Here is a 15044-nt window from a genome sequence, read left to right on the forward strand (position 1 = left end):
AAAAGTTGTAATCTACAAGACATGAAAAATAATCTTTCCCCTCTTCACAGTACTGCAGGGTCTCAGCTGTAGTAGCCAGCACAGCTTTAAGCACTACCTCAGTAAAGATGCTGAAAAATTAACACAAGATCATGACTAAGCCCTATTGGGATTCTGATGACAGGGTAATAATTTTGACTTACTTTCTTGGTGAAATTTTAAACATCCAGAAATGCATCCTTTTCCCAGGTATCACATCCCTTCTTTTATGGTCATAGCTGGAAATCATTAAGCCATTATCAATAAAATACTCAAACAGGTAATGTGAAAGCAAGGTAAAATAAATAATGCTTGGAAATCGAGGAAGAAGTGCTCCATAGCTCTTTCTTTCCTAGGGGATAGATGGCTTTCTTTTTTTGTGGTGGCATTTTTTGGGTTTTTTTGGCAATAATGTCAGAAAACAAAAGAACTATCCTGAATAACATCTTTTCATTTTAGTGAAAGCAAATGAAAAACTAAACAAATTCCTTTGGACAAATCCTGCATGCATTTTCGCACAGAAAACTCAAAAATCAGTTGCAGGAATATAACAAACATGTTTACTAGATGTTTTTTTCTTTTTTTTCCTAAACTATTTCCAGAGTTACGGATATAGTAGCAAAATACATAAACCAGGAAGATAATAATGGAATCATTAAATCATGGAATAGCTCAGATTGGATAGGGCATCCACAGATGACCTGGTCCTGCCTTTTGTGGGAAAGAGAGCCTAGATGAGATTATCTAGCACCTTGTCTGATTGCATCTTGAAAACCTCTAGTGATGGGGATTCTGCCACATCCCTGGGGATGTTGGTCCAACTAATGAGTGCTCTCAATGAAAAAAAAAATTTCTTATGTCCATTTTCCCAGTAAAACTTGTATCCACTGCCACTTGTCTTCTCCACTGGACTCCTTGTCAAGGAGTCTCTGCCTTCATTGTAGATGGTCTTTATGTACTGGAATACTGTGATGAGGTCTCCCCTGAGCATCCTCTTCTCCACAGAGAAAATATGTAAGTCCTTCTGCCTTTCCTTGTGGGGTGTGTTCTCCAGCCTGTGACCACCTTTGCAGCCCTGGTTTGGACCCTTTTCAGTCTGTCCATATCTTTCTTGAATTGTGGTGCCTAGAGTGGGACTCTGGCTGCATCCTGACAAATGCTGAGTAGAGTGGGAAATAGTGTAAAATAATACTCAGGAACATTATCAGGTTCCTGCTGATAATATCAATGATATATCAATAAATTGTTCAGTGCTCCCTGATAACGAAATTTGGCCATCAAGTGCATATACGTTGTTGAGATAAACTACTGTATTAATTTTAACCCTTCTGTTCAACTCTCCTCCTTTGTGTACTATAAATGTTAAGTCCTTAAAGGTACAATTTAATTGCATTTGGTTAGAAATGTGTTTCTAATAAAACACAAGAGCTTGGGATCCTTTTTGTCTCCTATTGTTGTTCATACTCCAGCATAGAGACAAAGTGTGTGAACAACATCCTTTCTCTCTAAGCATTTATTTGGTTTCAAGTAGCTAAAGTGAAAGCATGCAGAGCACATAAACATAATTTGTTGATGAATTAGGTCTTTTTCTTCAAAAAATATATGCTTCATAGCAACAATTAGTTCATTGCATTATGGCAGTGTTTCCACCAAAAGTTAATTTCCATTATCCGTTATTGTCTATATACATACTAAAAGAAGCATGTCAGAAGTAACAATAATTCACATATTTTCAACCCTAATTAGAGTTTGGATTTTTTTTTAAACTATGTTATGCTAAAAAAAGCTCATAGAAATCCAGTTGTAAAAATGTCTTGGACTAACATTGGCAGAATCGACTGATTTCTCTGGGATTTGGCCACAGTGATGATCAACAAAGGATAACTCTTAAAGTTAGCTGGCAGCGTGATGTCCTGCATGAATAAAAGAGTGCTTGACAAAGAGGAGAATATAAGGGGAGGAGAGAAGACCAGTAGGGCTTTTCTTAAGATCGCATCTGTTGTCCTGAAAGTAGATCTTTACGGGCCCTCATGTTACTACATTCCCATTATGCAAGAACAAACAACATAGATTGAGGCATCTACAGACCAAGGAGTCGACACATCAATATCAATGATATGAAAAATCAGTTATGGACGATCAGCAAAGGGGTCAATATTTATAATTGACCTTCATAATAACTATTCTAATAATAACATCAATGCTAAAAATGATTGTATTAATTTCACTACTAAAAGGGCTGTCATGGTTGCACTCGCAAAGTATAAGAAATATGAGAATAAAATGTCCAAATGGAATAAGCAGCTCAAACTCATGGTTTTAAAGCATGTAAAGATGCTGATTTGTGAACACAATAAACTCTTTCAAAACCAAGAAGCTAAGCTATGTGTTACTGCAACAAATTGTGCTGTGTGTTTTCTGTAATAAAACATACAAATCCTGCTATTTACGTGTCTGCACATTTTACTGTGATTATACTTCAATAAAAGCAATTAATATAAAAAAAAGAAAAGTTGAATAGATATGAATACATATATTCATTTAAAAGTAAAAGTTCTATTTTATGTAGATCTGGTCACTGTCCAACTACTTCTCAGACTATTATGCCTTTTTACACTAAAAGCTAATGTTTAATGAATTCTTCTCAGTAGAATTCATAACTATCAGAAGAAATATAATTTCTGTTCTATTTTTAGTCCTCTAAGTGTAAAAATTAGAGAGATTAATATAGATTAATATTAATTTCTTATAGAAAATAACTATATTTTTCAAAATTTCTACTGAATTATTTGGAGCACCTATTGCAATAAAACCAAAATATCTCCTTGAAATCATACCCTCTCCATCTGCTTCATTGTGATGGAAATGTAGAGAATCTCATTTGGAAGGTCTGTTATGGTGTTTCTGAAATTGCACATGATATAAAAAAACTTGCCTGAAGAAATACATAAAAGGTATTTTTTTAGTATTACTCTCTTTCAAGAATAAAGTTAGAAATTGCATAAAAAGCATGTAGAAATTATTTACATTCAGAGTGGAAAAATATCTTACCAGTAAAGGTAAAAAAAAATCTTTTTCTTTACCTCTGCTTTAATGCATCCTGTCATGTGGAAGTTAAAAACAGCGAATGAAACACATCTGAGCTGTGTGGTGCAATTGACATGCTGGAGGGACGGGAAGCCATCCACAGGGACCTTGGCCAGCACGATAGGTTGGCCTGTGCCATCCATGTGAAGTTCAACATGGACAAGTGAAGGACAAGCGCAAGGTTCTGCACCTGACTCAGGCCAATCCCAAGCACAAACACAGGCTCAGCAGAGAATGGGTTGAGGACAGCCCTGAGGAGAAAGGCTTGGGGGGTGCTGGTGGAGGAGAAATTGCACATGAGCCAGCAACGTGCACTCACAGCCCAGAAAGCCAAACATACCCTGGGCTGTGTCCAAAGCTGCTTGGCCAGCAGGTCAAGGGAGAGGATTCTTCACCTCCACTCTGCTCGGGTGAGATCACATCTGCAGTGCTGCGTCCATCACTGGTGCCCCAAACACAAGAAAGACATGGACGTGTTGGAGGAAGACCAGAGGAGGGCCATGATGCTTCAAATGACTGAAGCACCTCTGCTACAACAACAGGCTGAGAGAGCTGGGGTCATTCAACCTGGAGAAAAGACAGCTCTGGGGAGAGCTTATAGCATTTTCCAGAACCTTAAGGGGGTCTATAGGAAAGCCAGAGAGGGATAATTCAAGAGGGAATCTAATCACAGGACAAGGGGGAATGGCTTTAAGCTGAAAGAGGGTAGGTTAACGTTGGATGTTAGGGAAGAAAGTCCACTGTGAGGGTGGTGAGACACTGAAATGTGTTGCCAAGAGAAATTTTGGATGCCCCATCCCTGGAAATGTTCAAGGTCAGGCTGTGTAGTGGGTGGTATGCCTGTCCATGGAAGAGGCTTGGAAGTATATGATCTTTAAGGTCCCTTCAAACTCAAACCACTCCATGATTCTATTTAGTGCAACCCATATGCATAGCAGGGAAAATTTACATGCTGTGATGGCCTTTTGTTTATATTTGCCAGTTTGTTTTTTTTTTATAGCTTACAAGAAATCCTGGTTTTCAAGAGAAAGGGGCTAATAGCACTTCCTGATCCTGGCACAGGAACAAATCCCATTATCCTTACTCATGAGAATAATCTAATTAAACACAACAGGAGTCCTCATATGGACACGGTAAAGCAAGCATCATTTTGATGCCACAGTGGCAGACAAATGAAAATTCTCTTCTTCTTTCAAACATGGTTCAGTTCTGATCTATATAATTTCATTATTTAAAAACCCACTTTTTTTTGTAAGAGTCAGTGTAAATATATGCCTGAACAGAGCAGCCCCTATTTACTGAAATAGTTCCATGTTTTGTAGCCAAGAGTCTGTCTTCTAAAGCATGTTCTGTCAAGCTTTCACAGTTGAGTGATTACATAATCTTTTTACCCCAAAAATGAAGTAGTATTGCTAGAATTTATTTTAGAACTGAAATAAAAATTCAGCTAAAACTTTAAACTTTATTTGTCAGTTTTATTTTCTTCCCCATCTGCTTGTGGCAAACATTGGAGAATGGATAAAGGTCTTTTTCTTTGTTTTTGATATTATATTTGAGACCACCTTCTGGCATTTATGGAGAATGGAATCTGAGAAAACCTGAAGAATATCACAGAAAAAAAAATTCCTGTCAACTATTACAGCTGAGGGAAAAGTATGCCCTGGAAGCAAAGGGATTGCTTTCTCTCATTTCAGTGGGGAGCAAGTCTTGTAAAAGGTACAGGAAGAGAAAGGATCAGATCCTGTCATCATCCTGTTTTTGTGAAGGATGAAGGCATTCATAGAATCCTTCTACCCCTGCCACACTTAGTCTCATCTGTGTCAATGACTGATCTTGCACACTGACCTAAAAATGGCTACAATTATGCAAATTCTATGATTTGCTAATGCAGAACACCTTGCTGGACTGAGATCCAACTAAACATCTCATGAACTAAATTCTCACTGAGAAATTCACAGTCTTTGGAAGGAAAATGTTAATATCAAGAAGATGAGACAGACAATATTTTTAAAGAAAATATATGAATCCTGTTGTATAGCATTTGTTGTGTACGTACTCTTACTTTAATTTTCAGTCTGATGAGGTGCTAGAATGGAAGCAAATGAACACCAGAGCTGCAATTACTAAAGGGCTGAGATTAATGTTTCAAATTTGTTTTTCTTTCAGAATGCCAGTGCTACAATAATGTTCACATGAGTTGATGAATGGCTCACCTCAATGAAAGTTTGCTTATCAAAAACAAACACTGTTGATTAGAGAAGACAGCTACTTCTTAACAGCGCTCCAGCTTATAAAAATAAAGAGAACATGATTTTGAAAAATTTATTTGTAAAACCAAATATGAGTTTAAGAACCAAAAGAAGTCTCTGCTATTAAATATATTGTTGGGAATTAACTTTCTTCTAATGTTTTTTTTCCTAATACTACGCATAGTGTATTATGCGATTTCAGCAGTAAAATGTTAACCACTTTTAAAGAAATTCATTATTGCAATTTTATCAGAAATTTAGTGTGGAGGAATGCATTGACAGTTGTGTAGGGAACAGCTGTGTTCAGGAGTTAGGTAAACGAGCAAATGATGGAGTCTTCCATGAGGAGTAGCATGAAGTGAGGAATGGAAAATAAAATGTATCAAATTATATTTTTTTATCCTGTTTTTTTTGTGGACAAAAAAAGTTTATGAGGTTATGTGGTATTAGTTCATCCGTTCCACCATGAAGATGAACAAGTCACTGACAAATTTTAAGCAAATTTAACAATGGATCTCAACCCTTTGAAGTTATTTTGGGATTTGTGAAAATCAGTAAGTCAATAGAGATCAAATTTAATATACCTACCAGTAGGAGAGCAATTATAACAGCTTCCTACCCATTTGGCAAGGACAGGCAGTAACTATGAGATGAATCGGAACAAGAAAACCAGTTAACCCATCAGCCAACATGAAGTTTCAACCAACAATACTATTTATAGCAACATGTCTCACCATACAGACGTTGTAGATGGGAGAATAACCAAGACAATGACTGCTGTGGGTTAGCTCCTGAATGCATTACAATTTTAAGTGTCACAGAGTTCTAGGCTTAGGCTTCAGTTTTGCAAAAGAGGTCATGTATTCCTGAAAGTAGTTTAGTGAGTGTGTATTCAGCTTTGCTAGTTCTGCTGCTGATGAGAATGGAATCTTTGGCACCTCCATGAATATAAAAAATGGTTGGTGCAAATTGTAAAGGAATTCCTTCCAAGAAAATTTGTGCTTTCTTATCTTTCATTAATGACCTTTTCGGTTTTCTTCACATCTTTTCCAGCCTTCTGAAGTAATGTTGGTTCTGTGTTTCACAGCTAACCACTGTTTTAGTCATGTCTATATATCCGGGCTATACACACTGACAAGCACCTATGGACTTTGGCAAAAAAGTAAATGTATCATACTGTATCTCCATGTACATAGAGCAAATGCATCTTAGTACAGAGCTGAGGCGTCCTCATTCTTTCGGTGGAGCTTACAGCAGCTGCTGTAATCTAGGAGGATGTACTGATCCAGTTCTGCTGATTCATCGTGTTTTTACAGTTTACCTAGAGCTGGATAAAAGGAGGACCAGCAATCCAGCCAAAACCCCAAGTTTGGGACTACAGAAGAGTCAGGGTGAATGGTATTCTAGGACTAGGGGGCAAGCTTTGTTGCAAAATCCAACTTTGTGATGAGCATCAATATAAAGCCAAGAACATCTTGTTTAACAGGTATGGATTAACTCCAACACACATAGAGCAAATATATACAACTTTATTCAACGCATACAACAACAATTAAAATAATTTGAGTATCCTCAAAGCATCGGAGGTACTTCTGTTTCTCTAGTACTGGAGAGACTTGACAAAAATGCTCATTGCCATGAGCATCACTGCAATCAGGGGGCATGGGAAAGCTGATGTTGACTGGACATCGTTGTACCCAACACCACCACCAAGCAAGAGCAGCGCCCGAGGGCCGTGGGCAGCGCAGGGCGCTCAGCCGCGGGGCCTGGGGGCGGCGAGAGGGCGGCACCTCCCGTTACCGGCAGCGCCGCCGCCGCCCGCCCCTCCCGCAGAGGGCGCCCTGGGGCGACGGGGCGCGGCCGGGCGGGCGCACGGGGGCTCCACCCTGTTCCTTCGGGCGGCCCTGCGAGACCTCCCCGAGCGGAGGGCGGCGGCGCGGCGGCCCCGCGCACCTGCTCACCTGTGCCCCGGCCGGCTGGGGGGGCCCGGCCCGGCCACTCCCCCGACGGGCTCGGCGCAGGCGCCCTGGCGGCTACCGCAGGCAGGGGGCGGCAACATGGCGGCGTGAGCGGCGGCGGGTTCGGCTCCACAACAACAGCGGCAGCGGCATCGCTCGCGCCGCCGCACGCCCCGCGCGCCGCTCGCCCCCGCCGGGCCGCACCGCACCGCGCTCGGCGCCGCCCGCGCCCCCGGCCCCGCGGCAGGGAGGCGGCCCCGGCCGGGCAGTCCTCGGCTAACGGGGCATCGGCGCCCATAATAATCCCTCATTATAGCGGAGCGGGGGAGCGGCTCCTGGGACGGTGCCGGCGCCTCGGGCCGGCTCCCTGCGGCCCCGCCGGGTGCGACTGCGGTGGATGCGCGGCTCGGCCCGGCCGGGCGGGGAGGCGGCGGCGGCAGGTGCCTGTAACGGCGGGGGGTAAATGGCGAGCGAGAAGCCGGTGTCGGGGCCGGACCCGCAGCCCGCGGGACTTATCTCCGTCGGGGCCGGCGGTGGAGGCGGCGGCGGAGGCGGCGGCAGCAGCAGCGTCGCGGTGATGGGGGAGCTGAGGGCGTCGGGCTCCGGGTCCGTGGTGCTCCCCGCAGGGATGATTAACCCGTCGGTGCCGATCCGCAATATCCGGATGAAATTCGCCGTCCTCATCGGACTCATCCAGGTTGGGGAGGTCAGCAACCGGGACATCGTGGAGACGGTGCTGAACCTGGTAAGCGGCCGGGCACCCCGCCCCGGTGACGCCCCGGCGGGCACTGGCCCGCGCAGCCCACCTCCTGCCGGGGCTGCCCCTGCGCCCCTCCGCCCCTGTGCCGCCGGCAGGGACCGCAGCCTCCCAGCCCCCGTGTCCCTCCTACACGTACGGCCCTTCTCCAGCCATCCTTCCTTCCCAAACTCCTCGTTAATCCCGCGACCTGCTCATCTCTTCGTCCGTCGTGCGTGTGACAGAAGCCCCCTCAGCGCTCCCTAAACTCTAGGCAGGACCCTACCTAGACCAGACAGGCCACTCTTCCCCTTCCCAGTGCCTCGTCCCTGCCGCCTCCTGCAGAAGTGTAGTGTGTGCAATTTACAGCGAGAAAAATAAAGAGATTAAGTAATTTGCAATTTCGTGTTATGGACGCTGGCCTTTAACCTAGTAGCTTCCTCTTGAGACGAAGAGTGACATGAATGTAGTATCTGGTTTTAATTGAAAAGCATTAAAACCCCCAGCCTGAGCTGGTATCGTTTTTGGTGAAACATGTGAAGGGTTTTAACCCTGTTAGATCAGAGCTAGTTGAGCAATTTACGTGGAGGAAGGGGGAGAAGGGAGATTTTTGCAGGATTTAATACGCTTTAATATTTGTAATAAAGAGTTAGTTGTATTGCAGTATTGTATTGGGTTGCCCAAGTCTTAATAACCTGCTCTGTTTCCAAGCCACATTCTTGTCTGCAAAAGTAAGTGTTGTTGCTACTTTGGTCCAAGGTCTGTGCATTGCAAAATACTATTGTACAGAGGTAAATAGCTGAAACAAGGAGAAAATGCTAAAATGTAGCTCCTTAGTCAGCTGCTCACTTCATGGAGTGAAAGAGTTACTGCAGGACTGTATGACTTAATGTTTTTGCGCTACCTACACCAAAGCCTGAGGAACCTACAGAAGCCAAGCGAGTGCATCTAAAAATGAATCACTTTCAATTATGTGCAATTTGGTGCTGTTCCTGAATGCAAGATTTGCTGCAGCACAGCTTTGAAGCAGTTCAGTCAATGAAATACCCTCAAATTTTGCGTAACATAGAATAGAAAAATGATTGCTCAAAACTGAATGGTAATTAATTGAAACTGCCTTTGTTTCAAATGAGTTTAATGCTCCTAATCTCCAGTCATTTTATACAAAGTCATGTAAAGAATATATTTTGTTTCAAACACTTAAGAAAGGTGTATTCTTCTGTCTGACAGTTATTTGCATTTGACCTAGCACAGACTGAATGGAAAAGCTGCAGCATGCAGGGAAGGACGTAATTTGGTCAAATCATTTTAATATTAAGGCAAATCTGAACACACAGGGTTAAAACTGATAGTTTTGTGAATATGTCAAAACAGTGATCTGGTATATTTCCCATTCATCTCTACAAGCTGTTTGACAGCTTGAAATGTGACTTGTAATTTTTATTTTTGTTCTTTGTATGTGTGGTACAAGTATGGTACAAGTAATCATAACTTCCTTGGTTTATTACCCATTTCTTTAAATGTAGCACTCAAAATAATTTAATGACATGCAGTTATTTTAGTAACTGACTTTGTGTAGATCATGACAAAGATGTTTAATCCTTTTCTAGTTTTCTTTCTTCTTTCATTCTTACTGATATTTAAGCTCATTTTAATTCTGGCTGTTAGTGCACCAGCAACTGGATTAACATTGCCTTAAGGTTAAGAGTATGGTTTGGTATCTATGTGGAGGATATCCATTGCTTGCATGTAAGATAGACCTACTAATCAGTTCCTGTTGCTGAAAACAATGTTTATATTTTAAAATAAACACAAGAGTGTTTAACAGTTCTCTCAGCCCTGGGAGATGTATATGAATGTGAAACTGCTTTTGAGTCTGCTGCAGCAGCGTTGCATCCTGGATCAGTCATTACTTAACAGATGGACTCTAATATACAACAGTCACTCTTCCCAAAGCAGAGAGAGGCTGTATTGTGTCTATAATTTTTTTTCCTTAGGGCAGTAAATGCTTCAAAATTAGGTTTTTCTATTTTAAACTTAATTTACATGTGAAACAAGCAGTGAATATGGCAGATATAAAGTAAAACTGATGGCATATTCCTAAACTACTAAACATCATCTCATTCTATATTAAGGATTTTAGTAGCGACTTAAAATAAGGTGCATTTTTCTGTTTTAGAAGCATTCTTCAGTGGGTAGCTGGGGGTAGAGAGAACTATTTGATTTGGTAGTTTTGTTGTTTTGGTTTTTTTCAGTCTTTACCTGTACTACTCCTGAATGACTTTTGATGCAGGTGTGATAATGAGTGAACAGTGATCTTGTTTTGATACATCAGTTGATATGTTAAGCCGTTCAGAGAAATGTAACTTACATTATGCCATATTGGGTTGCTATAAGCCATTTGGTAATAGCTTTTTAGTATAAGAATTTTGCATAGCTGAGATGTTTTATTATCAGAGGGAATCAGAAGTTAAAGTTGGAGATGCCTTTTAAATTTTCTTATCAGAGTTTATTGCTGTCTTTTGTGTAAAGCTTAAATAAATCTGTTTACTCTTCCTGCATCTGCATGGAAGCAGCAGTAAATGTCCGCGACAAAACTTTTTTCTGGTGTGCCCTTGTCATGGAGGTCGTCACCCTTCTTTCTTGTGAAGCTGGGCTTTTAGGGTTTCTCTTGAAGAGTTTTTACCTTTGCATGTTTGTTTTGGTGGCCCACACTGTAATCTCTAGTGCTGGATTTTGGATTTAACTCATGTAGTACCTTGTGATACTGATGGACGTAGTGATTTATTGTATCTATGAGGTGAGGAAGTGTATTTTTTACAGTGTAGGAAATATTTGTGGTCCAGTATATTGTTGTATTTTCAGCTTTGCCAAGTCTTAAGTGTCAGATCAGACAGTAGTTTGTTCTTGAGCATTCCTCCATGTTTGTGAGATTAGTTGTTTCTCTTAATGCTTTTCTTAGTGTTTCCTCAGAACATGCTGTGTTCAGAGTTCTGTTAAACTGGTCAACTTGTTCAGCAGAGTGTCACTTTGTAGAATATCTAGTATTACTTGTGTTATTTTTCATTGTTTAACATTATTGTGAAAGACAGTGGAGAGAGGGTTCAGCCCTTTATATGCCAGTGCCTATGAAGGACTCAGTTGTCCTTAGAAAGACCTGATGGTGTTAGTACTGTGAAGGTCGGAAGATCTTAAGAATCTAGGAGCTGAAAGGGTTTTTAGAATGATTTTATATAACATTGTATTTTTTTTTACATTTCTGGAAGTAGGAGGGAATGTCTCATTGTATCACATGAATTCTTCTGTGATGGTGCTGATTTTGGTTTTGGTCCATGGGTTTAGTGTGAATTCCCAGGCTGAGCATGCTCTCTCTTAGATGTGTGTTCACTGACCCTTGTGTACTGCAAAGCACCAAACTAGAAAGGGCTTTCCATAAAAATTGTGTAATCCTCTAATTCCTCTAAGGGATTTCTCTTTGGGGATATTTTGATACCATTCTGTGCTTCTGTTGTTGAGGAGGCCCCTTTGAACAGCTCTGTTAGTTTTCTTAGGGTGCTCTCAAGGATGTTGTTATTGCATGGGAGATGTTCACATTGCTGTTAGACTGATGTCTAAAACAAAATTCTGTACCATGTGCTCCAGAAAATGTGATGTTAAAGTGGAAGTGGGTCAGTCTGTCTACCTATTCTTCTACTTTGTCTGCTTTTTTTTTCTTATTTCCTACAACAAAGTTTCCACATATGGCTTTAATTAGTTTTCTTTAATATACCTTGATTGGTCTTCTATTATTTTACTGACTTGCTTTCTCAATTCTCTGCTTTTCCAGTGTTTTTGCGGTCTTGGGAATTTTTTCTTCAGTGTACATTTTGAACTGACTCTTGTTTGGCCATCTTTGATCAAGCATAACTATATGATTTGCATTGTTCCTTAGCTTTTAGGAACCTTTCTGTGTTCCAGTTTGAATTTCCTAGCATCTGTGATTTTGAGTTTTGTAGTGCTGATTGTATGGCAGTACACAGTAAGCAAGGTGAACAGGAAGCTGAATGATACTAAAAAGTTGTGACTGGTGCTGAAGCAAGCTGCTCATTTTGCCTGTGCATCTTGAGCAGATGATGTGATGCAGATGTGAACAGATTTCAATCTGATACAGGTGTAGCTGACCAGGGTTCTCCTTGTGCAATCTGCAAAGCTTTTATATGGGTTTTGTCAGGCTAGAGAGTGCTTGTAAGAAGTAGGTCAAACACCAGGCTTAGTTCAAAAAGTCTTTTTCTGTTCTTGTTGACTGCAGCCCACACTTCTGCCTAGCTCTTCTCATTTTCTTGGCTGTTCCATCCTACTTCAGTGTTAGTCACCCATCACAAGAGGTAAGCCGGTTTTTAGTGCTCTGTCACATTGTGTACTCGTAGGAGTGGCATTTGCAGTTTCAGAGCAAATGGGTTGAATTATGTGAGAGATCCTTCTCTCCCTGCAGGCTTTCTGTAGTAGTAGCCATAAGGAAAAATGTAAAGGGAGGCCTGTGTCAGAGATGTTTTGGGTTTTTTTTTCCTTTGATATTTCTTTTCTTCAGAGATTGGTTAAGGGTTTTCTTATGCTATAGCTGGCTTTGGTATCTGAGTTCTTTGAATCCATTTATAGTTTTGGTTGCTGCACTGTCCCATGGCACATTCTACTTACAGGTGGGGAGGAAGAAACACTTTTGTTCATTGGACAGTGTTGTAGTCTGAGAAAGTGTGGCCCTCCTGAGCTGTAGCCTCTGTCATATGACTTGTTTTTTTTTGTGGAACTAGCTTTGCAGGCTGGAGAATCTTATTCCATTTCTTAGTGTAACCTTTCTCATTTTGAGTGTAATTGTCTGCTGATAGATGTTACTAATCAAAAAAGTGAAGTTTAGGGAAATTTCAAAGTTAGGATTTTTTTGGGGCTTTTGTTTATGTGCTTTTTGTGTGAATTTTGGTTTAGGTAATACTTAACTGAAGGTGGCAGTCCTTGTCCAAGTTGCTGTCTGTCCCACTGGCCTCTTGGTATCCTGCTCATCTGTCCAACTAATCTCTGTTTGGGCATTGCTGTACAAGCTACCAGAGCTGTATGAAAAGAGAGTATCTAATGTGAGAGTTTGTCATAACATTCCATGGACAGCTACTTTGGAGTACTGAAGCTCTTGTCATTATTTAATGGTTCTGTGAAAAACTTAGTTTTGATTACAGAAAATCTTTGAATGACTGAATGCTCATTTAATTATTTTATTATAACTGATTTTTGGGGGCTTTTTTATCTCATTTTTGACAGTAGGTGTTTATGGCTGAAATTTTTTTTCAATTCTTCTATCACTCATAAAGCACTAATGGTATCTCAGCAGGTGGCTTGGAATCTGCTGTAGTTCTTGTATGATGGGTTGATATATTTCTATAGGTGATAACTTTTAAAAATCTGTCATGTTGGCATGTAACTGAATGTTCCTTAATGCTTAACTCTGAATAGCTATTTTCTTCTTAGCTTTACATCTTGATTTTACTTCTCACTTGTCTTTACAGGATTCAATTAATGGATAAGGGAGGCGAATACCTAGAGACTTTTTTATTTTTGTCACACTGAAATAATAAAGTTGTGAGACTTGTATTGAAAAAACACCTGCAATCCTTGGCCTTTCCCCCTTCTCCCTCCTGAGACCCTACCTGTGTTTTATCCCTTTGCACCAAGCAAAGGGTTAGCACCTTTCTCTATCAAGATGCTATTTTTATGAAATTGTGACCTGATTCCCCATTTAAGCCATGTGTTTTACAAGACTAAGCATTTAGCTGGGTATTCAGTTATACACTGGTCGTTCTCTCTGCCCTCCATATTTTCCCCTGTCCCTGCTTTCAGATGAGCACTCCAAGGGGTAGAAGTTGGGGCTGTGGCAAGGCTGAGGTCTAAGAGGCTGTGGTGCAGTTTTTTCTTTCATGTTACTGCTTTTCAGTGTGTTCACTCATATGTCTCAAATATATGAAACACTTTCTATATTGCATCTTTAAAAAAACCAACAAAAAACTAACACCCAAAACCTGCATAATCATCTCTGAATTCCTTTCAAAGTGTTTGTTCCCCTTCTGCACTGTATTGAATTTAGTCAGAGTGGAATGAAATCTGTGATTGGGTTAGTAACAAACCGGAATATTTTCTGATAAATGCTGTGTACAGTATTAAGAGAATGTTAACTTAATAAGCTATCTAAGCTATTTTAAATCAGCGTCTTAGTCTTACCTGTTCATTATTTGGTTCTGCACTTTTTCCATTTTGTATTTTGGCCTGTCTCAGTAAATCTATTTCAGATTAATTTGTGTTGCTCTTCCATTAGTGTACAGTGTTTTATTGTCCTTTACACAGAGCAGCATCAACTTCCTCATTATATATTCAATGTGCCTGGTGGCCAGAGGGTCACTGTACTAGTGTCTGTGCACTCTGATGAAGTTCCATTTATTTTTTTGTGAAATTTGATTATTCATTACTATTTGTTTTTATAGAAACCCCCCATTGTGGAGCTTTACTAATTCTTGCATAGACAGAACCTTTAAGCTTTCTTTAATTCTGAATCAAATTTAGAACTTGCTTTTATAATCAGAGGCAGCAGATCCCTTGAAACATCAGTTTTGAATTTGATGACCTACCCTTGCATCTGTCTTGCAAGACTTTGGTTAGATGTCCTACAATGATATGATACATGATCATCAGCATAAAGATAATGAAAAATTTTAAAAATATTTTACTTGTGAGAAGTGTCATATTCTTTCCTTTGCGATAGCAACATCCACTTCAACTATAGGATTAATAGGGATTTCAGCTATTTGAACTATAATTTCATAAATTCAGTTTAAGAAGATTTTTAATGGCATTAATATCTAAGAGGAAGATTAGTTATTATTTCCAGTAGAGAAGCACCTCGACTTGTGATCAGCCTATTGATTGCTAAAATTGCATTCCAGTAATTTTTACAATTTAGCATTTTTTTGTACTTTTGAC

At 40.4% G+C, this 15044-nt stretch overlaps 1 protein-coding gene across 11 annotated transcripts in view; it reads left to right on the top strand.

Moving 5' to 3' along the window:
• Positions 1-7769: 7769 nt before the first annotated feature.
• Positions 7770-15044, top strand: part of NBEA (neurobeachin) — a 454524-nt gene continuing 447249 nt past the window's right edge. For all 11 annotated transcript variants that reach the window (XM_063149159.1, XM_063149160.1, XM_063149163.1 and 8 more), the window contains exon 1: positions 7770-8057. In XM_063149159.1, the coding sequence (XP_063005229.1) occupies positions 7776-8057 (282 nt within the window). In that variant the 5' untranslated portion in view covers positions 7770-7775. The remainder of the gene's footprint in view (positions 8058-15044) is intronic.

Source organism: Melospiza melodia, chromosome 2 (assembly GCF_035770615.1).
Source record: "Melospiza melodia melodia isolate bMelMel2 chromosome 2, bMelMel2.pri, whole genome shotgun sequence".
Taxonomy (NCBI): domain Eukaryota; kingdom Metazoa; phylum Chordata; class Aves; order Passeriformes; family Passerellidae; genus Melospiza; species Melospiza melodia.